This window comes from Equus przewalskii, chromosome 2 (genome assembly GCF_037783145.1).
Source record: "Equus przewalskii isolate Varuska chromosome 2, EquPr2, whole genome shotgun sequence".
Lineage (NCBI taxonomy): Eukaryota > Metazoa > Chordata > Mammalia > Perissodactyla > Equidae > Equus > Equus przewalskii.
In genome coordinates this window covers 19,720,428-19,744,337 of record NC_091832.1, presented here as the reverse complement: position 1 = coordinate 19,744,337, position 23,910 = coordinate 19,720,428, and the positions used below count along the sequence as shown (strand labels likewise).

The window sequence follows — 23,910 nt, the reverse complement described above, 5'->3', positions numbered from 1 at the left end:
AGTAAGACAGAGTTATACTAGATGACCTCTAAGGATCCTTACAGTCCTAATGTTCTATAATTTCTATCATTACAGGATTGATATGGTGACAGTGCAAATATAGAAAAAGAGAAACAATTAACATGTTTTGCAAGTGGTATCAACACGACTTGTCACCATTCGGATACTGGGAATAAAAAAGTGCACCAATACTGACTAAAGTTGGATATGGGTGCCTGAGAGATTGGGGTGCCCTTGGATGGGGAAGTGGGTAGTGGAAGTCACAGTAAACCACGGAAGGGGAAGTTCTAGTAGATGCATGAAGAATATATCAGGAGTGTTCCTGTCTCCAGGACTTTGAACTTGCTCTTCCCTCTGCCTGGAACTCTCTTCTTCCAAATGCCCGCATGGTGTCCTTCCTCTCTCTCTTCAGGTCACCCTCAAAGTGAGGTCATCCCTGACCAACCTACTAAAAATTGCAACCCCCCACCCCACCCTAGCATGCCCCTTCCTCTACTCCTGGTTTGCTTTCCTGTATACCCCTTATCATCACCTGGCCACTGTGTCCTATTCAATGATTGATAGACATCCTAATACGGGGCTCTGTAGAAAGCGATATTGAAAGGAGTTTTACAGTTGTGTTGCAGATTTTAGGAAAAGCAACTAGCAAAGATAAAGAAAATAAATCAAATGGGAAAAAAGGAATTATTAACTCCAGGAGAAAGAAACACTGCACATGAAAGGAAATTTAATCATAATTCACTACTTCGATCAAAAGTGAAAAATATTATAGGGTATACCGTAATCACTAGTGATTTAACTTACAATAATGATCCAGCCATATAGGGGCAAGGGAAGAGGAGAACTGGGCAGGGCTACGTGTCAGATATTTATCAACTTCAGTGGTTCCTGGAGACGCCCATCCTGGGTGTCTTCCTACTCCTATCAGGGCAGACTGCTCTTAGGGTGCACAGCTGTGGTCCTGGGGCTCCCCTTAGCTTTTCTTCGGTGTTAGGTTTCCTTTTTACTGGATCCCAAGTTTCCCCTCACCTTTTTTATTTACCCCCTCATTATATCTTTTGGTGGCTTCCTGAGAAAGAGGGCACAGGAGAAAAAAGTCAAGACCTTGTGTACCTAAATAATAAGGCATAACATAATAATATATAATAATCAGACCTAATAAAAATGAATAATAATACCTAAACACTAATAAGTTTTTATTCTCTCCTCACACTTTTTAAACTGGTTATAGAATTCTAGGCTCAAGATTATTTTCCCTCAGAATGTGGGAGGCAATTCTTCTCTCTCTTCTGGTTTCCAATGCCATTCTAATTCCAAATCCTTGTTATATGTCTTTTTTTTTTTTCTCCAATAGCTTTTTGGCTCTTCTCTGTTTTCAATACCCTAAAATTTCATAATTCTGAGTCCTATGTGGATCTTGGTTTTCATTCATTGCTCACCTGGAAGGCGACTGCAATCCAGAAAGGATGCTAATTGGCTGACCTTAAAAGAGGGAAATTAACCTCGAGTATCCAGCTGAGCCTAGTATACCGCATGAGCTCTCAAACGTCGGAGAGGCGGGTAGGAGAGAGGAGGCAGACGAGGAGGTCGGAGAGACTCAAAGTGTGCGAAGGACTAGACCTGTGTTGCTGGCTTTGCAGGTGGAAGAAGGGCACAAGCCAAGAAATGCAGGCAGCCTCTAGAAGGTAAGAAATCCCCGCAACGGACAGCCAGCGAGGAGATGGGGACCTGGGTCCTGCAATTGCATAGAACTGAATTCCGCCAATTCTGACCTGGCACACGGAGTCCCTTCTAAAGCCTCCACAAAGGAACACAGTCCTGCCACCACTCTGATTTCAGTCTCATGAGACCCTAAGCATAGAACCAGCTAAGCCACACTGTGCCCGGACAGAAACTGTGAGATAATACATTTTTTGTGCTGTTTTAAGCTGCTAAGTTTGTAGTAATTTGTTATGACAGCACAGTTAGGGTGGACAGTTCTGTGCAAGCCCAGCCTTACCTCTCACTGGCAGCATCTCATTTCAAACGTACAGTGTGTCTTTCTGTCTTCATGCCCTCCTCAGGACCATCTCTGATATCATGGGAGCCTACTTAGCACCAAGGAGACCAGAAGTGTGAGGAAGTTAACAGCTCTAGAGAAAACACTCAACCAGGGGAAGAGGGGGGCCAGCAGATAATTTCTTTAGCCTCACAACTGTCAATTCTGGGAGGCATTTGTACACTTGGTACAAGTCCTAGTGGAACCAAGGCCCCATTATCTATAGCAGCAACCACCATTAGCTTAGCCTTCCTTCCCTTCTTTCTTGTCTTGTTGCCTTCACTTCTTCACTCATGCTTCCTACGATTACCTCCAAATGACCTACCTGCTCCCAAGTCCCTTTTTCAATCTCTGCTTGATATCCACAGGCAACCAATAGTCGGTTCCACGAGCTCATCTGCCTAGAATGAAAGGGTAACTTACTAGAAGAGTCTTTCAGTGGTTCACACTGAAACCGGGTGTCGAGGAGAACTGAAACCAGGGACTCCAATACCACTAAGTTCTTCTCTGTCCCTTGTTCCTTCTCCTCTAAGGACATTTCCTTTAGGTAGAAAGATTGAATCTGTCCTCAGCACCAGAGAGAAAAATCCCAGGGAAGGGTTGTAATTGATGACCCTTGGGTGAGTGTTCATGATTGGTACAACGGGAAACAGGGCATTATCATTGGTTCATCTTGGGCCAAAGTTCTAGCCATGCATCAAAATATTATGGCTGGGTGGTAGTGTCAAGGACTCCAGGCATGGCCCATGGGGGCCACCATTCTGTTGCAGGGCAACCCAGAAATAGTGGAATGGTTGAGAGCTGGGGTAACCTTCTCACGAGTTATCTAAAACCATCACCACCATGCACTCCCAATGCTCTTCCTTCCTCTTGAATGATTCTTTCTCAGTTTCCTTCACATGCTCTCCTTCTCCTACCCAACCCATAAGTGCTGGTGTTCCACTCTTATTCTTTTTCTTTTATTCTTACTCATTCCCAGAGTCATCTAATTTCATGGGAGACATTATAGTCTTCTCCCCAATATTTAATCCATTCCCAAAATGTAATCTAATCCAGTCATGGTAGTTCCATCCCCTTTGGCAACACTTTGTTTGGAATGAACAGACCTAAACCAGATCAGACCAATGAGATCCAAGGGGATGCTGGTTGAGGATTTCTGGGAAAGAGAAATCAGTCTTACTGTTGCCTGTTGGACGGGAAAAGGAAACCTGCAGCCTCCACTGCCCATGGCAGCCATTTTGTGATATGAGGGGAGCCAGCTGTGGTATAAAGTCAATGGAAGGAACAGCAGAGCAGTGAGATGGGAGCATCCCAGGTTCCTAATGACATCGTTGAACCAGGGAGTCTGCTGCCCTACCCTTGGGCCACCTGAGTTGTGAGATGATGCATTTCCATGTTGCATAAGCCAGCTTGAATCACGTGTCTACCTCTTGGAGCTGAAAGAATTCTACTTAATTCACTCTCACTATCATGAATTCTCTCAACGTCACTTTCCTGGGCTCCAGACCCACCCTCACCTCCCAACCTTGTTCCTCTTCCTCTGTTTCCTACAATTCATTCACTTAAGAAATAAGAATGTGTGCCTGCTGCTACACAAAGTGCTGTTTTCCACACTGCAGACAGAGCAGGTGATGAAACAAAGTTGCTGCCGGCACGCACCAGTGAAGGAGGCAGGCAACAAAAATTTTTCTGAATGAATGAAATAATGAATAACGCAGAGTAGGAACTCAATGAATGTTGAGTGAAAAACATATCATTGTCTACAGAATATCACACCAGAGTCTGATATTCACTCAACAAACAGCCCTAGAAACTGAGTGCCACACCCTATTCTTGCAGCCCTTGAAGTCCTAAAAAGTATAAATAAGACCGGGGCCTGCCCTCTGGAGCTCAGGGTCCAGGAAGAAGGGCGGACAGGTTTTGAGTGCTTATCTTGTTAGGCCCTGTAAAAAGTGCTTTATGGTAACCATCTCACTGCATCCTCACCAAATGTAGGAGGTTGTCCAAGGGCAGACGGCTCAGGACGGCAACAGGCTTGCGACCAGGCAGTCTGGACAGTGACAAAAGCTCTGGTGAGGCAGTCCTGATCCTTGGGTTTAGGCCAGGTCCGTGTGACCTTGTGCAAGTCATGCTCTCCCTCGTCCTTCCACGCTTTAGCCAGTGTCTGACTCCTGGGGTTCTCCCGATGCCCTTTTCCCCGGGCTGCAGAGGGGGCCTGGGGTGTGTGAGAGGGGGCTCCGGGGATGCAGGTCCTGGGACAAAGGGAGGTCACTGAGATCAGAAGGGAGGGGGTCAGCGAAGTCAGTAAAGAGAGATCAGCGGAGAAGGAGATTGGTGGCGAGAACCACCAGAGACACTCGCTTTCTTCCCCACCCTGCGTGGGCTCCCACGCCCCCAGCGCCGCCGCCCGGACCTTCTCCTGGGCTCCGGAAGGAGGGCATTTCCTTGCCCCCACCGGACGCCCCCACCCCGCTACCCCAGGCTGAAAGGTGACACAGATCCTCCGCGGGCTATCCAGCTGCACTTAGGCCCCTGCTCCTTCGGCCCAGGAACTCGCAGTTGGGCCGCTCCCCGTCTCTCCTCCCGGACCACTCCCCCTCGGCTCGCGACCACTTGGTCTGCGCCACCTGCATTCTCTGTGTGCCGGGCCCGCCCGCACTGCGGGGGAGAGGCGGGGAGCCGCCCACGCAGCGCTCGGCGCTCGGCGTCACCGTCTCCCTGGGACGCGCGCGGGCTGCGCGGCGCGCGGGAGCCGGGCGGGCGGCCATGGCACGGCTCGCCGGGAGGTAGCCGGGCCGGACGCGAGGAGCGCAGGGGCCGCCATGGCCCGGCGGCGGCGCCGCGCCTGCATCGCGCTGTTCCTGGTGCTGCTCTTCGCCTTCGGCACCCTCATGGGCCTGCGCACGCTCAAGGCTCCGGACGGACTCCCGGCGCTGGGCCCGGGCCTGGAGCTGGCGCCCTTTGAGCGACGCCCGGAGGGGGCCCCCGCGCCCGCCGCCCGGGCCCCGGCCGCCCCCGCCGCGCCGCCGCCGCCGCCACCACCGCCCCGCACCGCGGGTCCGGGCAGCACCCCGGGACCGGCCCCCGCGGAGGCCGAGCCCGCCCCCGGGCAGAGTCTGCGCGTCTACTCGGACCTGCACGCCTTCTACTACTCGTGGTACGGTAGCCCGCGGCGCGAGGGCCACTACATTCACTGGGACCACGTCATGGTGCCGCACTGGGACCCCAAGATCTCAGCCAGCTACCCCCGCGGCCGCCATAGCCCCCCCGACGACTTGGGCTCCAGCTTCTACCCGGAGCTCGGGCCCTACAGCTCCCGGGACCCCGACGTGCTGCGGGAGCACATGACCCAGCTCAAGGAAGCCGCCATCGGTGAGTTCCTCCCACCCCACCCCGGGCAGCCCTGTCTCCCAGCCTCGCCCTTCTTCGTTCCCACCCCAACTCCCGCTGGTCCTGTCGCTGGGGTTTGGTCCCACTCACCCTTCAGCCTGGCTTCTTACCCCTTCCCTTCTACACTCATTCTGCGCTCACCACGAGGCACCGCCCCCACTTTCTAGTATTCAGACTCTCTCACTTCTGCCTTCTGACTCCCCACAATTCCAGGCCCTTTCATGGGGCGGAGCTGCTGGGAGGGCCAGTGGAAGGCGTTGGTGCCAGAGCTGCCCCAGGTAGGGACTGCGAGGAGAGGGAGGCAGAGTCTTCATGGCTGTTGGGCTTCTAGGTTTGGGTAAGTGAGGCCTGGGTATCCTGGCCCCGCAGGACGCTGGGGTTCAGAGCAGCGCCTTGGATGACCTCTGCTTTCACACCAGGCACAGGGTAGAGAGGCAGCTCTTTCTGCTTTTGCTGGCTGCAGAACGGAAAGTTTGCCCAAGTTGCATGACCAACCCTGCTCCGTGGGCAGTCTGGGGTCCGGAAGCCTTGAATCAAGTCCTCTGCTTGGAAAGAGGTCCCCGGGAGCCTCCTTTGTATGCAGGCTGCGGGGGTGGGGGGCTCACTTGTTTTGGATTTTTGTCACTGAATTCTGCTGAATTTTATAGTACATTTCGATCTATCTGGAAATGGTTAGTGAGTGGGGGAAAAAATCGAATGCCAGAGACAATGGTAGGAAGTATTCACAGATAAATAACACAGAGGCCATCCCTCAGGGTTTTACAGTCTAGAGGGCAGACTGGAGAAGTGTTATTTCCCACGGAAAGCGTAAGATGACCTCTGCTAGGGCTCTTCTCCCTGCGGGGCCTCAGAGGTGCTCCTGTCCTCCAGAAATAGGGCTGTGGCTTCCAGGTGGGCGTGGCATTGTCCCCCCCCACCCCCCATTTCCCTTTGTTCTACTACTTGCTGATGGAAGCAGAGCCTGGCTCCTACCCGGCGTTCTCCGGCTCCTTCCCAGCCTGTGCGCTATGGGTCCCGCAGCCGCTGCGCTTCAGCACCGCGGGGGTGGACAGCTCCGGGGCGCAGGCTCTGGGATCTGATCGCGGGGAGTGGACCTGGCAGGAGCCTCGCTCAAGGTTTTGGTCAGAAACCATTCGCAGCTGGAGATGGTTTGTAAGGAAACAAATCTCTGTTGTGGGGGTACTGTGTCTCTGAAATAGCCTCTGTCTTGTGTCTCAGGCGTCCTGGTCCTTTCCTGGTACCCACCTGGCATGGCTGATGACAACGGGGAACCCTCAGATGACCTGGTGCCCGCCATTCTGGACACCGCCCATCAGTACAACATCCAGGTGAGTCTCCAAGAAGAGGTCAGGTGCTCTCTGGCCCATTCTGGAGATTTCCACTGCTCTGCTCACCGGGATAGTGCCTCTACCAAAGTTCTTGGCATTAGCCCAGGTATGGCACATGTGGTGTTGGGATGGGGTTCTAATAAATAGTGTGTATGTTACTCTTATTTTCTGGAATTCTGAAAAAAATATTGCAAAAACGAAATATAGGAGAAATGGGGGACTAAATAAATATGATGCTAGAGGTTAGGTTGGAGACCCTGACCCTGGGTAGAGGGCAGGCAAGGGCAGAATGGGCCCACAAACTGAACTCCAGCCTCAGCTCCCTGGTGCGAGGCAGGGTTGGGCCCCCAGGAGTAGAACACAATATGTGTTCTCGGCAGGCAGTCTCACTTTCAGGAGGAATGACGGAGCTGAGTAAGCATGTCCAGCTATTTTCCCCAAACGTACCAATCAAATAAGTCATTCCCCTCTCTCATGGCAAAGGAAGAAAAATGAAGGAGAGGAGCCCCGCTCCTTTTTCCATGCCCATCACCGACAAGTGTCACAGACCAGAGCACATTTTCCCTTCGCCACAGCTTCAGTATATGTCTCCCCATGGTTTCAGGCAGCTAGTGCCAATGCCTTGGACCTGACATGTAAGCTGAAACCTGTTAGCCATCCTGCAAGAGTCCATCAGGATGATTCCCAGATGCCCTGCTGTGGGAGGTGGGCAAACTCTTCGCGCCTCTTGTTTTGGTCCTGAGGGCTGTGGCTGCTTTTCTCTCTATTGTGCCCCCGCCGCCAGGCTGTCTCCTGAACTCAGCCTCTTCTCCAGGCTAGAGCACGAGCCTTATAGGTTGTGGCTCCTGGAGAGAGCCTCACCTGACCAATATCTCCTCTGTTTGTGGCAGGTGGCTTTCCACATCCAACCCTACAAGGGCCGGGATGACATCACTCTGCATGACAACATCAAGTACATCATTGACACGTAAGCTGCTCTGGGGCTTGGATTTTGGTGGGGATCAAAATGAGAATAGAAGGTTTAGAGGGGCAGGTCAAGAGACACAGGGCTGAACGCCTGTGTCCTCAGCAGCTACTTTATAGTAAGAGAGTACTGGGTGTGGAGTCAGCTACCTGGGTCTGAATTCTGGTTCTGCAGCCCCCAATCTGTGATCAGAGGCAAGCCTCTTAACCTTCGAGTCTTATGAGAGTTACATGAGTTAATATATATGAAAGTGGCTTGTACAGTGCTTGCACATACCATTCATTCATTCAAAACAACACTGATTGCATACCTTCAGGTATCCAGGCACTGTCCTGAGTCCCAGTTGTACAGTAATGGGTAGGACTAGCAAAGTTTACATTCTAGTGTGTGTTGGCGGTGCAGTGGAGCAGACAGTAGTTGCACACAAAAAGTCAAAGGGTGATCTATACTATGAAAAAGTAATAATAAAGAATAGAGTGTTGTGTTCGAGTGTGCCTGAGAAACTACATTAGAATGAGTGGTCACGTGAGCCTCTCCGAGGAGATGACCTGTGAGCTAACACCTGAATGAAGAGTCCGCTCTGCAAAATGCTGGGCAGGCAGAAAATTCCAGGCAGAGGGCTATCAGATCCAAAGGCCAGATGAGGGGACAAGCTTGACAGCAGACTAGAAAGGCCAGGGTAGCTGGAGTAGAGAAACAGATAGGGCAATAGCAGGAATGGAGATGGGCAGGGCCGGATCCAGTAGCTGGGGCCCACAGGTCTTGGTAAGGAGCAATCAGACCTGATTTACACTTTAAAAAGAGAATGGATTGCAGGGAGGCAGGAGTGGGAGCCTGGAGGCCAGTTAGGGGGCGGCTGCTGCCCTCCAGATGAAAGATGGCAGTGGCTTGGCCGAGGGCAGGGAAGTGAGGCTTGAATAAAGGAATGACGAGCCTGGGGAGAGGAGGGAGGGAACTAGCTTCTTGCTAAGAGGCACAATGCATCCAACTGTGGAGACTGGCTGGATCCAAAACTGCTTGGGCATCAGGAAAGAGCTCATCCATGGCTGGCGCCATAACTGTGCCGGTTTCTCCCATCTTAGGCTGCCAGCTCAGGCTCTTCTTCCTCCCGCTCCTCAGGTATGGCTCCCATGGTGCATTTTACCGCTACAAGAACAGCATGGGCAAGAGCCTCCCACTCTTTTATATCTACGACTCATACCTGACGTCCCCTGAGGCCTGGGCCCACCTCCTGACACCAAACGGGCCCCACTCAATCCGCAACACCCCCTATGATGGGGTCTTCATTGCACTGCTGGTGGAGGAGGGCCACACCCATGACATCCTGGCTGCCGGATTTGATGGTATGTACACCTACTTTGCCTCCAATGGTTTCTCCTTCGGCTCCTCCCATCAGAACTGGAAAGCTGTGAAGAACTTTTGCGACGCCAACAACCTCATGTTCATTCCCAGCGTGGGGCCTGGCTACATTGACACCAGCATCCGGCCCTGGAACAACCACAATACGCGGAACAGGGTCAATGGCAAGTACTATGAGACAGCCCTGCAGGCAGCCCTCACGGTGAGGCCTGAGATTGTCTCCATCACCTCTTTCAATGAGTGGCATGAGGGCACCCAGATTGAGAAGGCCATTCCCAAGAAGACACCAACTCGTCTGTATTTGGACTACCTGCCTCATCAGCCCAGCCTGTACCTGGAGCTGACTCGCCGCTGGGCGGAGCACTTCATCAAAGAGAAGGAGCAGTGGCTGATGTGAGGGGCCTACAAACAGGGGCACGAGGTGCTGATGTCCCAGCCTCACTGGAAGATGTCACCACGTGGGGCTCAGCTGAGGTGGTAGGCACTTGCTTGTCTCCAAGTCAGCAGCTGGGTGCTTCTGGGTAGGCCATCAAGCCTGGGCCCATGTAGAACAGAGCCCGTCCACAGGCAAGTGGTGCTGGGGTGTTCTGTGAGTGACGGGAAACTAGGCGGTGTTCCTGAGAGGGAACCGTAGAGGCTGGCAGGTGACGGGACCTAGCCCAGGGCGGCTCCACATCCTGTCAGAACACTTTAAAATAATCCCTTCCGGCTTTGAGCTCAGCAGGCTGGTGTTGTGTAGGGGAGGCGCCAAGTCACTGCTCTTCTGGGCTAGCATGCACCCTGCTCCCTTCTGTCAGCCTGCGTTGTCTCTCCAGGCCTCCTTCCCACATCATGTTTTCTCCAAGTTAGGGCACCATATCTGAGACTTTCTAAAAGGGAAGTTCTCTCCCTAGTAGATTCCTGAACCCAATTATCAGGAAATATCCTGAGCATTCACACACGCATTCAACACATACTAACTGAGCACCTCCTCCGTGCTGGGTGCTGGGGCAACACTTGACCAGGACTGGCTTGTCTCCCTGAAGCTTATGGGATCCAGCTTTCCTCATTTGGGGTGGCCTTGTAGCTAGGGCCTGAGCACAGCTGGAAGTTCTTCCTTTTTGCAGTTTTACCCAGTGCTGGGAGCTGTTCTTTTTCTTCTAAGCAAATACCTCTGTGCTGCAGAGCCTGCGTTCCCCCAGATGAACGGTTAGCTCCAGGGAGAGGACTAGGACACCCCCCTTTCGCTGCCTGAGCCGAATGAGGCCCACTCACCAGAGCCACTGTCAGTGCTACTGTCATTTGTATGAATTATGACGTGGTATTCGCAAGTAAGCATTCCTTTTGCTCTCTCAGTTCAAGTCTCACCCCTCAGTAAGATTCTGTGACAAACCGACACGTGGAATGGGCGGGCTACAGTGTTAGCACAACGAAGAGTGAGTTTGCTTAAGAAATCAGTAGTTTAAACGAGATTTCTAGAGGGAACAGTAAACAACCACTGCTTATTTACACATAAACTAATATGCTAATTGCAGGGCCTTCAAAGCAGGCCCGGGGACACCTTCTTGGCAAGATTCTTAGGGTCTACTTGAAGATATGTGCACTGGAAACCAGTGTATTGCAAAGTTTATGGGCTCAAGGGTGAATCCCAATTCTGAGAACTGGGGTGCAACAAAGTGGGGGAGAAGTGGGCCCCACTGGTTACAAGGCCTCCCAGCTCCAGTTATGTAACTGGTACGAAACGCCACCGATGGATGGGGCAGGCCTAGTGGCCTTGCTTGTGACATAGCTGGGGAAACCAAGGCAGGCAGGGACAGTGAAAAGGGCTGGATGGTGACCTGTAGGCATTACAGAAGGGAGCAACACTCAGGCTTCATTTCACATATACACAATTTGAAAAACACTCCAAGTATGGCAAAGCCGGGGGCTGGGCAGCAATTCGCACACACTGCTGATGGCGATGCACCTGGGTCGGTTCTTTTGAAGGCTAATCTGTATCAAAAGCCATAAAAATGTTCATACACTTTGACCCAGTAATCCTACCCTAAAGAAATAACTCAAAAGAAGAAAAATAAACCATTTGCAAAGATGTTTAATAGCAGCATTATTTTCTATTAAAGAAAACCAAAGTTCAAATGCCCAACAATAATTCTATTTAACACTTGGTATACATATGAATAAAGATAAAGGCTGCTGAGTAGACACTGGATTTAAATAAAGGTGTCATAGGTACAATTTGCTATAATTTATTTTATGAATAAATAACAAAAAAGTCCCTGGCTGAAACGGGTAGTAGAGATTTGTTTGCCAATATTCTTTAATTTGGACCCCCTACCCCCAGCCCTTGCCAACTGAGCTGACTTCCCACCATCAGACCAAAACGTTGACTCTCTCGGCCAGGCAATTACAGCACACACACCAGCAGCCCCTGGTTCAGAGGAAACAGCGTTCGGCCTGTGGCTCTACAATCTTCATTCTCACCTGGTTCCAGCTCCAGGAGCACAAACTCGCGCCTTTGGTCACTTGAGACTTAAACAGCACCAGCTGGTGCTCTAGCTGATTTGGACCTTAAATACCACCACCCACCAGAGAGGAGGCTCCCACTACATTCCAAATCTGTTATTGAAATTATTTTTCAAAAATTAAAAAAAAAAAAGAAGAAACGACTTATCAGAACAAGGCCATCCTAGGAATGTTCTTAAAGTCTCTAGTCAGCTTTTGGCTGATACATGAAATTACAAATAATAAATATAACCTCCTCCACCAGGTGTGAGGCTACACTGGCAGCTCCTGGGACCTGGTCTACAGCGTTGAGAAAGACACATTGCCTTGAAGGGTCAGACTAGTGACCTTGCAGCCCCAGTGGCCTCTGCAAATGAGGCCTTGCCAGCCACCAGCGGACAGACACACAGTGTCCAGCACCAGTCCTTGGGCCCCACCTCCTCCCACGTTTCACAAGCAGGATCCGTGTGAAGGGAGCAACCCGTACTTCTGTTGGAGGATGGCTGTAGTACTTTCCAGGGCACTGAGGAGGAAATGGAGCACAGTTAGAGTTTGACTCCTCAAAGTCTTGAGCCCACCAGAGTCAGGTGACCAGAGACCTCTAAACACTTGGTCTTAACTATGCTCTGTTCATCAAACCCTTGATGAATCCTTTTGAGTCTTGAAAAAGCCAGCAAATATGAGCAAACTCAGTCCCACTCCATCCACCACTTCTCCAAACCTGCCCACCCGCCTCAGGGCAAGATAGGAGCAATCGCCTTTATTCTGTCAAGGCTTTTTTTGCATCTGCCAACCTCCCTCAAATTCTATCCCCATGCCACAGGAAAGAGACTCACCAGCCTGGACGAATGATGCCAAACTTTCCAGGCACAGACAAGTCAACCACAGTTGAGCCGAGGCGACACTCAGGGCTCTGGCCATCCCCAATCGGTCCCCCATCAACGACCAGGGACAGTTGAGGCCAGAGGTCTTGGAACTCCTGAGAAGAGGGAGAGGAAGCGCATGGATGCTACTCCTGGCATTGCAATGATGTCATCCTGCACTCAGGGTTTGTAAGCAAGACAAAGGCCACACGGTTCTAAAACAGGAGGCATCTTCCTCTAAGCAGGGGAAGGAACCTTATTTGTTAAGGTCAGCTGTGCCAAGGACACCGCATTAGCTCCTAGGACACTGAATCTCATGAGGTTTGGAGCTGCCCCAGGTTAGCACCCCAAGTAACACCTATCTTAGAGCTTAAAAAAAATCCTGCTGTGCCAAGAGGAAATTCCGCACACTGCTTCTGTTGGGAAGCTGTAAGTACAATGACTGGAGTGCCAGGTGGGAGTCCAAAGATGTGGGCTCCACTCTGGACTTCCTACCAAATCTCTGTGTGACTGCATACAAGTTAGTTTATCTAGGGCTGTAGAATAAGGGGGCTGAACTAGATGGTCTCTAAGGGTCCCTCTGGCTCTAGCACTATGATCCTGGATCTCAGAGGAACTCTGGATCAGGGTAGGGAGAGGAAAAGAGGGTGCACTCCACAAGTGCATGCCACCAGCACTCAGTCCTTGGGCTATGAGAAGGATACTCCCTCCAGAGCTGTGGACTGAACTGTTAACTGAGCTAGAGCGTAGACCACTCCCCCCAGCCCCAGTGAAGACAATGCAGTGGCAGTTAGGCCTGGGAATTTGGGATGGGGGATCATAAATACCAGTTACTGTGTTGGATAGGTCAACTGCTTGCTAAGAGGTAAGAATAACCCTCTTCCCCACTAGCATCCCCTTCCCCACCACCTCGGGCGGAGCCACCAGGACCGAGAAAAGCCTGCAGTCTGAGGATAAGAAGGGATGCTGAGCTCTCACTTTCCAGGGCCCCTGAACCCACTCTCTAGGTCCGGGCATGGAAAACTCTGTCACTTGACTATATTCTACATTTAAATTCAGTACGAAGAAAAACATGTGGTAAGTTCAATTCCTTCGTGTCCTCATTTGGTCTGAGCTATGCAGCTGAGACAGGAATAGGATGATCCTTTGACCTGGCTTGTGGCAGAGGTAAGAGAACAGGGTCAGGAGACCCTGGCACAAGTGAATGAACTTTTTGGAGCCTTAACTTTCTGTACAGCACTGTTGTAAAGACTTATCGCCCAACTGTATTCTCCAAAAACTGCTACCCCCACAAAAAGGGAAGAAATGATTGTATTTATCACAATGTTTCTTATAGGTAAAAAGTTAATAAGAAGGAAACACCAATTCTCCCCCTCGCCTCTCAAACTTTGTAATAAAACCTTTCTGAGATTCTTTAATGTGGATTCCTTCCACCCCGCCTCCCTCACCCTCTGACAACGACGCAGACTTCCCATCATCAGACCCAAAGGGCGACTCTCCTGCTAGGCAATTCCAGCAAACCGTCAACCCCACTGGTTCAAAGGAAAATGTCTGGCCTGGTGACATTTCTGGGGGGAGGACCGGGTAACTCTCACCTCGACATTCAGAGAACTGGCCTGGGAGCTGAGATTGGCACTGGTGAGAGCAAGTGGTCCCCCAAACACCTGGGCCAAGTCCTGCATGAAGGCATGGTCAGGAATCCGGATGCCCACGAGCTATGAGGCAAGGGGAAACGGGGACCATCAGAAAGGCTGGGAGGGGTGGGAGACTGGTCTGGCCTGCATCCTACTGAAAGTCAAATGGCAGGAGCCTGGGGACACGAGAAAATCTGACTCACAGGAGTGAAGGGGTTCAGGTCCTTGTTGAGCTCCTCTGAGCGTTCCATCACCAGGGTCACCGGTCCTGGTAACAGGTCTTTCAGGAGCCCCTCGGGTACTCTCACATGGCAGTACCTGGGAAACAAAGGGGTACAAATCCATTCAAGAATGAAGGGCTACTGCTGGTCCTATTCCAGACTTTAGGTAGATCCAAAAAGGGGTTCCTAGGGCCTACAATGGGACCCGTCCTTCTTCCCTCATCACCTAAGAGCTTGAGCAGAAGGCAGGGCTCCAGAGGAGCACCCAGGTTCGGAGCCCACTTGCCCCTGGTCTTCGAGCCTACAACAGCTGCATCGCTTTGGTGCTCCGTGTTTTATTTTCTTCAAGGCACCTCCTATTAAATTAAGCTCCCGACTTTATTGGTTTCCCTCTTTCTTTCTTCCTAATACCGCGGGAGCCTCCCCATTATCACAAAAGCGCCAAGAAAACAAGGACCCTGGCTGCCTCGTTCACTGCTGCGCCCCAGCATCTCGTCCAGCGCCAGCGGACGCTAAGCGCTCAATACACATTTCCAGTTCCGGATTCCTGGGTGAGCCTGGACAAGCCCCTCCCGCGCTCTGCGCCTCAGTCTCCCAAGCCTGTCACCGGAAGCCCCTCCCGCGGTGCCGCCCCCAGCGGGGCCGGGTCGGGGCGGCCTCACCTGTAGACGTCGGCCACGCGGCCCAGGCATACGGCCAGCGGCTTGGCCTCGCTGCGGCCCTTGAGGCGGTACACCGCGCCGAGCGCCGCCGAGCAGCTCGCCGAGCAGGCCAGGCCGTACAGCGTGTCGGTGGGGACAGCCACCACGGCGCCGGCGCGCAGCTCGGCCACGGCGGCCCGCAGCGCCTCGCTCCAGCCGGCGCGCTCCGGGTTTGCGGCCCGCACGGTCCCGCTCCCCGGGAGCCGCAACAGCCGGGCTCCCGGAGCCGCCGGAGCGGGGTTCGGCGGGCGGAGGAGGCGGCCGCTCGGGGCGGAGCCCGGCGGCCCCTCGCTCAGCCCCACGCTGGCAGCCACCGCGGCCCTCAGCCCCCTGCACGGACACGCCGGAGACATCCACCCAGGCCCGCTTCCGGGAGGAAGTGACGCGCACAGTCAGCTTCCGGTCCGGGAGGCTCGGCCCCACCTCCGCGCCGGGCAACTTAAAGGGACCGCGACCCCCAGGAGGATTGAAGGAGACCGGTGGGGACGGGGCGGGGCGCAGCTTTGCGGAGCCTTAGCGCAGCGCTGGGGAGGGGGGGCGGCCGAAAGGGGGGAGGTGGTCGGGCCGCGCAGGCGGAGATGGAATGGGGCCCGGGCTCAGACTGGTCACGGGGGTGAGAGGGGGCCCGTCGGGGACGGGGGGAAGGGGCTCGGACCCCGCGCAAGCGCCGGCCCTGACCGTCTGTCTCGCTCTCTCCCGGCCAGGGAGGCTGCCGGCGTGGACCGTGGGAAGGCGGGGCTGGGGCTCGGCGGGAGGCCACCCCCGCAGCCGCCCCGGGATGAGCGCGCCCAGCAGCTGCTGGACGCCGTGGAGCAGCGGCAGCGGCAGCTCCTGGACACCATCGCCGCCTGCGAGGAGATGCTGCGGCAGCTGGGCCGCCGGCGCCCGGAGCCGGCTGGTGGCGGGGTCAGTGCCCACCCCGGGCTGGGCCTGGGAGGTGGGGACTACCCAGCGGGTGGACTTGCTAAACCCTAGCTTTCCCTGGAGGGTGGAAGAGTGTCCCCACGGCTTTACCCCTCCCCCGCTTTTCATCTGGGCTAGAGGCTTTGAAAAAGTTAGGTGCTATCCAAATGCCAAGTGGCCATATCCTTGCTGGGCCTAATCTAAGGCCTTTCCTCCCGGCCTCACTTTTTTCCTTTCTGTTCTAACCAGAACGTCTCAGGCAAACCTGGAGCGCCCCCTCAGCCAGCTGTCTCCGCCAGAGGTGGCTTTCCAAAGGATGCTGGCGATGGAGCTGCGGAGCCCTGACCATCCCCGAGCCGGGCGCCCTGACTTCTCTGCCTCCCCGGGGCTGGTGGCTGGACTCTGAACAACTCCCTTGAATAAAGGGGCCAGTCTTCACTGGCAGTGGCTGGTACTTGGCTCTCAGCCTGGGGTGGCAGCTCTGCTAGCAGCCGGGTTCACTCCCACTTCATCCTGGCTGAAGGCAGTGCTGAGCTTTGAAATGTAGCCAGTGAATACCCAGTCTGAATACCCGGATTTGGGCAGACCAGCAGTGCTCGCCAGAGTGGTCTGGCCTGCTTTGGGGGATCCAGTTGGTGTTACATGTCCATTTCATGCTTTGGGGGCTCCCAGCTCCACAAAACACTTTTAGCAGAGCCTTGATTAAAAGGAAACCTGCAGACTCTTCTGGTGACCGACCTTTCCTTTTTGTCCCCTCTCTAAGACTCTGATGGCTGGGGAGGGGGGAAATAGTTGAAAACTGTCAACCATGGGCCGGGTTGAGAAGAAATGCCACAGATACTACCAGATTTAAATAAGCATTTAATTAGGATTTCATTAGTATTTAATATTGCTTTTTCAATTCCAAAAAGTTAAATTTTCACTTCTTAGCAGATATTTTAAAGTACAATATTAAGTTTATACAAAATGAGCAATTAAGCAAACACCATTATTTCACATTCTTCAAAAATACAAATTCATATTTACTCTTTTTTGGGTTTGGAGGTTTCTTCCTTTGGAAGTACTGAACCTGTAACGTTTTCATATCGCTCAGTGGAAGTCTGTTGTTCCCATGTTTCACACTTAAATAAATTTGATAGGCTTTTACATAATCCAAATAAAACTATTTGGGATTTAAAAAAATTGTCACCAAGACCTCTGGCCAATGATAGTGTGTGTCAAAAGAGAAGGCTCTCGTGGGTCTTGCCTTTCCTGGCCAGAAGATCTGAGACAGAGATTCAGCAAAAACCTGTTTCCAGCCACCTTCCCCAAACAGGGACCAGGAGGAGTTCACAGGGAAAAGGAACAGCCACCTTGAACTCCAACCCTCAAGCCCACATTCTCCAAAACACAACAAAGGATGTAGACTGTTGAGTCAAAAAGCGCCCCTGGGAGGCCTGAGGACACAGGGGAGAAGAGCAAGAGAGGCTTCTGACTTGGCACCACTAAGAGGATAACGAGGATATTGCAAAAAACACCCCTGGGTTTTGGTGAAAAAAGATTTTATGAAAAGTTTTCCCATAAGAAAGAGAGTAGAAACTGCATTGAGCTGAGAAAGTGACACTACATTATCACCCAATTTTTGGCCCAGCAGCACACCACCAAAAGGGCAGCGTGTTTTAAACTTTGCTTCCAGTAAAAAAGCTTGTACTATGTACACATTGACAGCAAGATCCAGTTTAATTTGGATTTTTCAGTGCAGACTGAGAAGCCCTCTCTTGAACAGGAATAACAGAGAAATGCCAGCTTCCCCAAAAGGCATGAGAAGAAATACGGGACCCTTTCCCTCTCCCGCAAAAATATGCAAGAGGAAAGGCTAGACTGACTACCAATCAGAGATATGCATAATTCAGTTTTGTTGCCCCCCCCCTGCCCCAAGTATTAAAGAATGGACAATTTCCGATCTATGTCACAGCAGAATTTGCACACTGGATCTATGGAAATCTTTCTGCTTTGGCTGAAGTATATTTTAAAACTTCTCTCTTCTATTCTAGCCTGAGAATTGAAGATAAAATGGGGTGGGGGAGAACATGAGGGGAGTGAGGGGGAAGGAAGAAAGTTGACAAAGCGAATTATTAACAGCTTGGTTTACTGGATTCAAGGGAGCCTAGAGGGCTTTTTGCTTAAAGAGCCAACAGGCCAGAATGGGGGCAGGATGGAAATAACTCTCTTGCCACCCTGACTACCAACACCTCCCCAAACATACTTTTGATTGGTGGAAAGGTATTCTTTAGCAATATTGTTGCAGTTCCACAAACCTTTAATGGTTTCAGTGACTCTGCAGGAGTCTTTAAGATTAAGGACAACCGATGTGATTAGAAATATAAAAGTCTAGAAGGTGCCAGGTTTCTACCTAGGAGCCACCTGTTCCTTCCTCCAGGTATCATTTTGTAATGGTGAAGAGGGGAAAGATGGCAAGGGACCAAGAAATGATGAAAAAGGGCCGCGACAGTCAGCAGAAGAAAACAGGACTCGCAGCAGTTCTTCAGAGAGCCTGAGGGGGCGCCCTCGGGCACACAGGGGAAGCTTGCATAGATTGAGCAGGTGCTGAGAATGCATAATAGTGTTTCCCTATAGACAGCCTGAGTACAGGGCTGATGAGAGGAAAACGGGGCCAGGCCAGGGCCACATGGGACAACGACCGTCAAGCTACACATATTGCACCAAAGTAAGTGCTTTTCTTTTCACACCTCAATTTAACTTTTTATTCTGAGCAAAAAATAAAACTTTGTGGAAAGTATATATATGTATATATATACACACAAAAGAAATTGCAGCAATTGGGTTAAAGATAAAATAACCTAAAGTGCTTTTTTATTTTATTATTTCTTTAATATACCAATATGAGGTTCTGCAAACTCGTCCCTCTGGACACATTCAACAATGTACAAAGTCTCTCAGGAACCCCACCCCCGCACCCCGTTATCCCCGTCAGTCCACCGTGTGGACCCTGAAGGTAAAACTCTCTCATCTACTGACTCTCCAGAGCTGGTGAGAAGTCCCTTGCTTCTACCCAGAGAGGCCTTCACACCTTAAGGCTCCTCCTAAGCTTTGTACCATGATCTCCTTCTAAAGGGGCAGGAGGTGGAATTCAATAAATGATACCAGCTCTTGTCACCGAACTAGTGATGCCCCCGTGAGGCTGGCCAGACCCTGCCAGGAAAGGGAGGACCACTTCCCTCAACACCCCACCCACCTGTGGGGGAAGGGCCAAATTCACTAAGGCAGTTTGGCGGTGCCAGCCAACGTTCCCTACCAGCTCCAAGCCCACGAGCTCCCAATCCTGGGGCTGCCCAGCTCCCTGCAAAGGGGCAGATAAGTGGAGGTGCTAATGGGAGCTGGGGGCGAAAATGGTTACGGTTACCATGGGAAGAAAAAGGGCCTGGTGTCACCGCTAGCAGTCGGCAGACCTGCCCTAACCCCACCCTCGGTTCATTCCTGGGCTAGGAAACCACGCTCTCCAAGAAGGCTCCTTTGGCTCCACTTTAGCCAGTGGCCTCCCTTCTCCAAGGCCCTGGGCACTGGAGACCAGGCTTACAGAAGGGAGTGGGGAGGGAAAGAGTGCCAGAAGAGGAAGGAAAGGAAAGACTACCCACCCTGTGGAACAGACCTGCTCCTCACAACCACTCACTAGCATTTTAAGCACATTCCTGATTTTTCAAAAGCTGATTGGATCTGACAGTCCCCCTTGTAATCTCAAGTCACCCTCAAAAGGCAGATACTTCAACTAGAAAAATCTGTCAGCCTAAACGCTGTTTTAAGATGCTTCTTTATCACTCCCCATCTCTGGAGGGCAGAAAAGTCACTGACCTGGGTAGGCCCTACACGAGCACAGCCCTGGCTAAGCAGAAAGAAGCAATACTTAAACCACGGCCTTCCAGTGGCCTTCCCTGGGCTCCTGTTTCCCACCTCAGCTCCCAGGGAACCGAAGCCCAGGTAACCCTAGCATGGGTATGTGGGGAGGTCATTCCTGCCCTCTGATATAAGCAAGCTTTGGGGTCCCATCGCACTGCTCTCTCCCAGAAGCTGTAGAGAAAACAGCAAGGGTCCTACCTCAAAGCTTCCCATGGGTGCAAGGCCCAGAGACAGGCAAGGACCACCCATGCTCAGCTGCTGGTTTTCCAGGACTAACCCACTGTGGTAATACAAGACTCCTCTTGCCTTATCAACTTCTGCTGAGGTCAGTGGTCCCCAGAGGGGAGTGTAGAAGGTCAGAAAGAAATCAATTCTCCTGATGAGACTCCTGGAGTGAAAACCGCCAGCTGCTTATGCTTAAGGCCATTTCTCCTCGTGGCAGGAGCAACATTTACTGCCACTGCCCTCTTGTCCAAGTCTGTCCCAAACATCCTGTCAGCGGCAGAGCCTGGCTCCCACGTAAACGATCTGCTCTGGATACTGTCTTGGCTGGTCCTGAGTAATGGCTCAGAGAACAGGAGTGTGACAAATGCAGATCTCTGTACATAAGGGAGTGGAAAAGGTACGCAAAATGATGGCTGCTTTCTGCCTGACCTGGTCGACTCAGAAGAACAGCCCCGCCTGTGGCAGCCTGCTCCTCGCTCAAGGCAGGCAAGCACTCCTCGGGGCAGAGGCTAGAACCCTGGGCCATGCCTAGCTTCTGAGCTCAGGGAGTCTGGGGAGCATGCGGGACCACGTTAACAGAGCCAGTTGAGAGAAACTTTCCATTTTAGTGTGGACTGTAGTTTATGTTTTATTTTAAGAGGCCATGACTTGGAGCCAAAGGCAGACAGATGGATACAAATCTATACACAGATCAAAAAGAAAATCTTTTTCCCTATAACACAACTTAATGAAACATTCCAAATGAGATAACTTATTGCAACATTTCAGGCTTTTTGGTGGAAAGGGAATTTTTTGTTTTGTTTTACCCTGAGTAGAAGATCATCGTTTTGTGTTTTTTGTTTGTTTTTTTGTTTTTGTTTAGCAATCAAATGACTAAGCTGAGCAAGTCATATCCTTCTTTGCACTGTACTAGGCTGTATGCAAAATCCAGAGGGTGAGAGGCGGAGATGGGAGGGGGCAGCCAGAAGCCTGCTGAAGCCTGAACCAGCAAACTCGGCCCGCCAAGGACACGCACCTTAAAAAAACTCCCTTAAAGCCGCACCTTCTCCCGAGAAGCAAAATGCAGCTCTCTTGCTCTAAGGAAGGAAACACCATTAAGGAAGGCAGACCACCGCCCAGCAACTGGTCACAAGTCACCTGTCTGCTCTAGTACAAAACAGGGACGTTCCCCAAGAATTCACCGCAACCTGCAAGCCCCAGCGACCAACCGAGAGAGAAAGAACCAGGAAGGCGAAGACTGTGATCGTGTCGCCAGAGCCTGCTCTGCACACCCGTCATCCACAGCTAGCAGTCAGCAACCCGCCGAGGGCCCCTGCAGAGCCGGATCATCCCCACAGCCTCGGGCCAGGCTTTTAGCTGCCGGATGACCCTGCCTAGTCACACTGAGCTCCACCGACACCAAGCGCAACAACAGAACCATCTTACCCAATCCCTGTCCAGCTCATGGGGTCCGAACTGCCTTTGCCACTTCCCTCTCCGATGGAGCGAGGTCTGGCCTTCCGAACAAGCTTCAGCCTCACACTCAAAAGACTCACGGGGAGGAGCAACACCCAACACACTGAAATCTACTGCCCAAACCACAAAGCCCCCACTGCAAGTGTTGGGCAGCATCAGATTGATGGAAACCACACCCTTTCATTTAGAATTTTTATGCATACGAGTAACCTTAATTTCCAAGTTCACATGACAATAAGCAAAAGTGACATACAGTGCAGCCAAACAGTTCATTTATAACTTAGCTTTTTTTTTCTGTTTTGTTGGTTTTTTTTTTTCCTCAAAGATCAGTTCCTTAAAATGGATGCTCCTGGGATATGAATAAAGAAAATACGGCTGAAAGGTGAGGATTTCAACAGCAGGTTTCTTCATCCTTCAAACTGCTGACCCCGAGATGGGAGGCCCCGCACCTGACCCTGCTGCCGGGCCTCTTCGCCCGGAGGTGAGCACACAGGCCTTCACTTGGAGAAGCTGCTGGTCAGGCCCATCTCCTCCTCCCCCCGCAGCAGTGCTTCAATGGGAGTCAGAGGGGACGGGGTGTCCAGGCTCTGGAGGGACAGAAACTCTGACATATCCATGGCACTTAACGTTTCTGTCTGAGGGGCTGAAGGAGTCTCTGCTTGTCTGCTTTGCTCACAGGAAGAAGGTATGGTGGAGGAGGATGACAGAGGGACGGGAGGTGGGGAGAAAGTCTGAGGCGGCAGCTTCGGGCTGGGCCCATCAGGAGGCTGGGGGCTTGGCTCTGGAGGGAGTGGGGAAGAACAGCCCTTTCTCCTGCCGGCCGCCCGCTCCTTGGCAGAGTCCCGGCACGCACACTGACACTGACACGCCTCCTCTTGTTTGATGATGATCACAGGAAGACTGAGGCCAATCTGCTGGACAGAGCTCCCTATGAGAGAGGCGAGAGAGACTGCTCTTCAAGTAGCCAGCCACAGGGAAGGGGCAGGAGGGGCGGGGATACAGGCTGGTGAGAGCTGAGTGCCATGGGGGCAGGAACCGTGGGAAGGGGTGGACGCCACACTCTGCGATTTGTCCCGCTTTAACTTGGACCATGTTCTTCCTCAGGAGGCCTCTGACACTGCCCATCCCCTCCAAGACAAGGTCCCTCTTCCTTCGAAAGCCACACGTGCTGTCTGGACACACCCTGTATTTCCAGCCATTCTCCTGGGCACCCTCCATGCCAGCCACGGAGGACACCTCCCTTTTCTCACACGTTCTTCATACCTCTGGGCCTATGGGCTCTTCCTTCTGCCTCAACTCCCCTGACAGGGCTGCTCTTCTGGAGAGCTTACTCTCATCTCTCAAGACCTAGCTCATGCGCCTCTCCCTCCTGATGCCTCCACGGAGTGTTTCCAGCAGGCTTATACCAAGGGCTAGGCTGAGGGCTGGCAGCACATGAGCCTCCTGGCACATGCCCAGAGCTACTGAGAGGTACTCACACCTTTCTCCATACTGTACGGGACCTCGTCAGTTCTGCCTGCCCGAGAGACTCTGAGCTCCTTTAGGACATCCCACTCATCTTTATAGGCCCAGTCTCGGACACACAGCAGATGTGGGTAAATCTCCTTTTACAAGCCAGCCTCGCGTGCACACGCATTCTGTGTGTGTGTGTGTGTGCTGTGCATATGCACACTCTGAATTCAAACAGGCTTTGTGTGTCTCAAAAATAGCTAGAGACCAAGGGGCAGGAGAACAGAGAGGGAGTCACAGGCCTCAGGACTAGTGCTTTGGGACTGCCACAAACTCACTTATGACTTTGGGGAGGCGTTTAATCTTTCAGGGCCCCAGTTTCTTAATCTCTAAAATAAAGAGCTTGAAAAAAAGGACCTTTTAGCTCTACAGGAATCTCTGGCCTAGATGCTATTTCTTCATTACTGTAATTAGAAAAGAGTCCAGTGAATTAACAGCTGCGCTCTTCAGCATTAACTGTGATTCAAACTTTTTTCTGGCTACAGTGAAAAGCTGTATCGGAAAGGGAAAGAACCACCATGAGAGTCTGCCCTTATCCGCGGTTCCACTTTGCGTGGTTTCGGTTACCAGCGGTCAGCCACAGTCCGGAAGCAGACGACCCTCCTTCCGATGCCCAGTCACGCTACATCACAATGCCTACATCATTCCCTCCCTTCATCTCATCACTAGGAATCTGATCATCTCACATTATCACAAGGAGGAGAGTGAGTACAGTACAGAACACATTTTGAGAGAAACCACATTCACATAACTCTTATTATAGTATATTGCTATAATTGCTCTATTGTATTATTAGTTATTGTTATTAATCGCTTACTGTGCCTAATGTATAAATTAAACTTTATCATAGGGATGTACATACAGGAAAAAACATAGTATATTTAGGGTTCAGTACTAGCCACGGTCTCAGGCATCCACTGGGGCTCTTGGAACGTATCCCCCGCA

General features: G+C 51.9%; 4 protein-coding genes across 5 annotated transcripts in view; 2 read left to right on the top strand and 2 right to left on the bottom strand.

Annotated features, from left to right (window-relative positions):
- The first annotated feature begins 4,754 nt into the window (after positions 1-4,754).
- MANEAL (mannosidase endo-alpha like) lies at positions 4,755-11,721 on the top strand. Its single transcript, XM_070610308.1, has 4 exons — positions 4,755-5,410; positions 6,647-6,756; positions 7,647-7,723; positions 8,840-11,721. Exons 1-4 carry the CDS (start codon positions 4,861-4,863, stop codon positions 9,474-9,476), a joined length of 1,374 nt encoding a protein of 457 aa, XP_070466409.1. The 5' UTR covers positions 4,755-4,860; the 3' UTR covers positions 9,477-11,721.
- On the bottom strand, positions 11,133-15,332 carry YRDC (yrdC N6-threonylcarbamoyltransferase domain containing). Its single transcript, XM_008517902.2, has 5 exons — positions 14,941-15,332; positions 14,261-14,375; positions 14,019-14,138; positions 12,397-12,539; positions 11,133-12,083 (listed from the first exon to the last, which is right to left on the bottom strand). The coding sequence occupies exons 1-5, from the start codon at positions 15,330-15,332 to the stop codon at positions 12,011-12,013; spliced, it is 843 nt and encodes a 280-aa protein (XP_008516124.2). The 3' UTR covers positions 11,133-12,010.
- A 138-nt stretch (positions 15,333-15,470) lies between these two features.
- On the top strand, positions 15,471-16,608 carry C2H1orf122 (chromosome 2 C1orf122 homolog). Its single transcript, XM_070610309.1, has 3 exons — positions 15,471-15,592; positions 15,684-15,885; positions 16,132-16,608. Exons 1-3 carry the CDS (start codon positions 15,558-15,560, stop codon positions 16,225-16,227), a joined length of 333 nt encoding a protein of 110 aa, XP_070466410.1. The 5' UTR covers positions 15,471-15,557; the 3' UTR covers positions 16,228-16,608.
- Positions 16,609-16,730: 122 nt separating this feature from the next.
- The window catches only part of MTF1 (metal regulatory transcription factor 1), a 40,029-nt gene continuing 32,849 nt past the window's right edge, over positions 16,731-23,910 (bottom strand). For both annotated transcript variants that reach the window (XM_008517890.2, XM_008517891.2), the window contains exon 11: positions 16,731-22,384. In XM_008517890.2, coding sequence (XP_008516112.2) covers positions 21,954-22,384 — 431 coding nt within the window. In that variant the 3' untranslated portion in view covers positions 16,731-21,953. The remainder of the gene's footprint in view (positions 22,385-23,910) is intronic.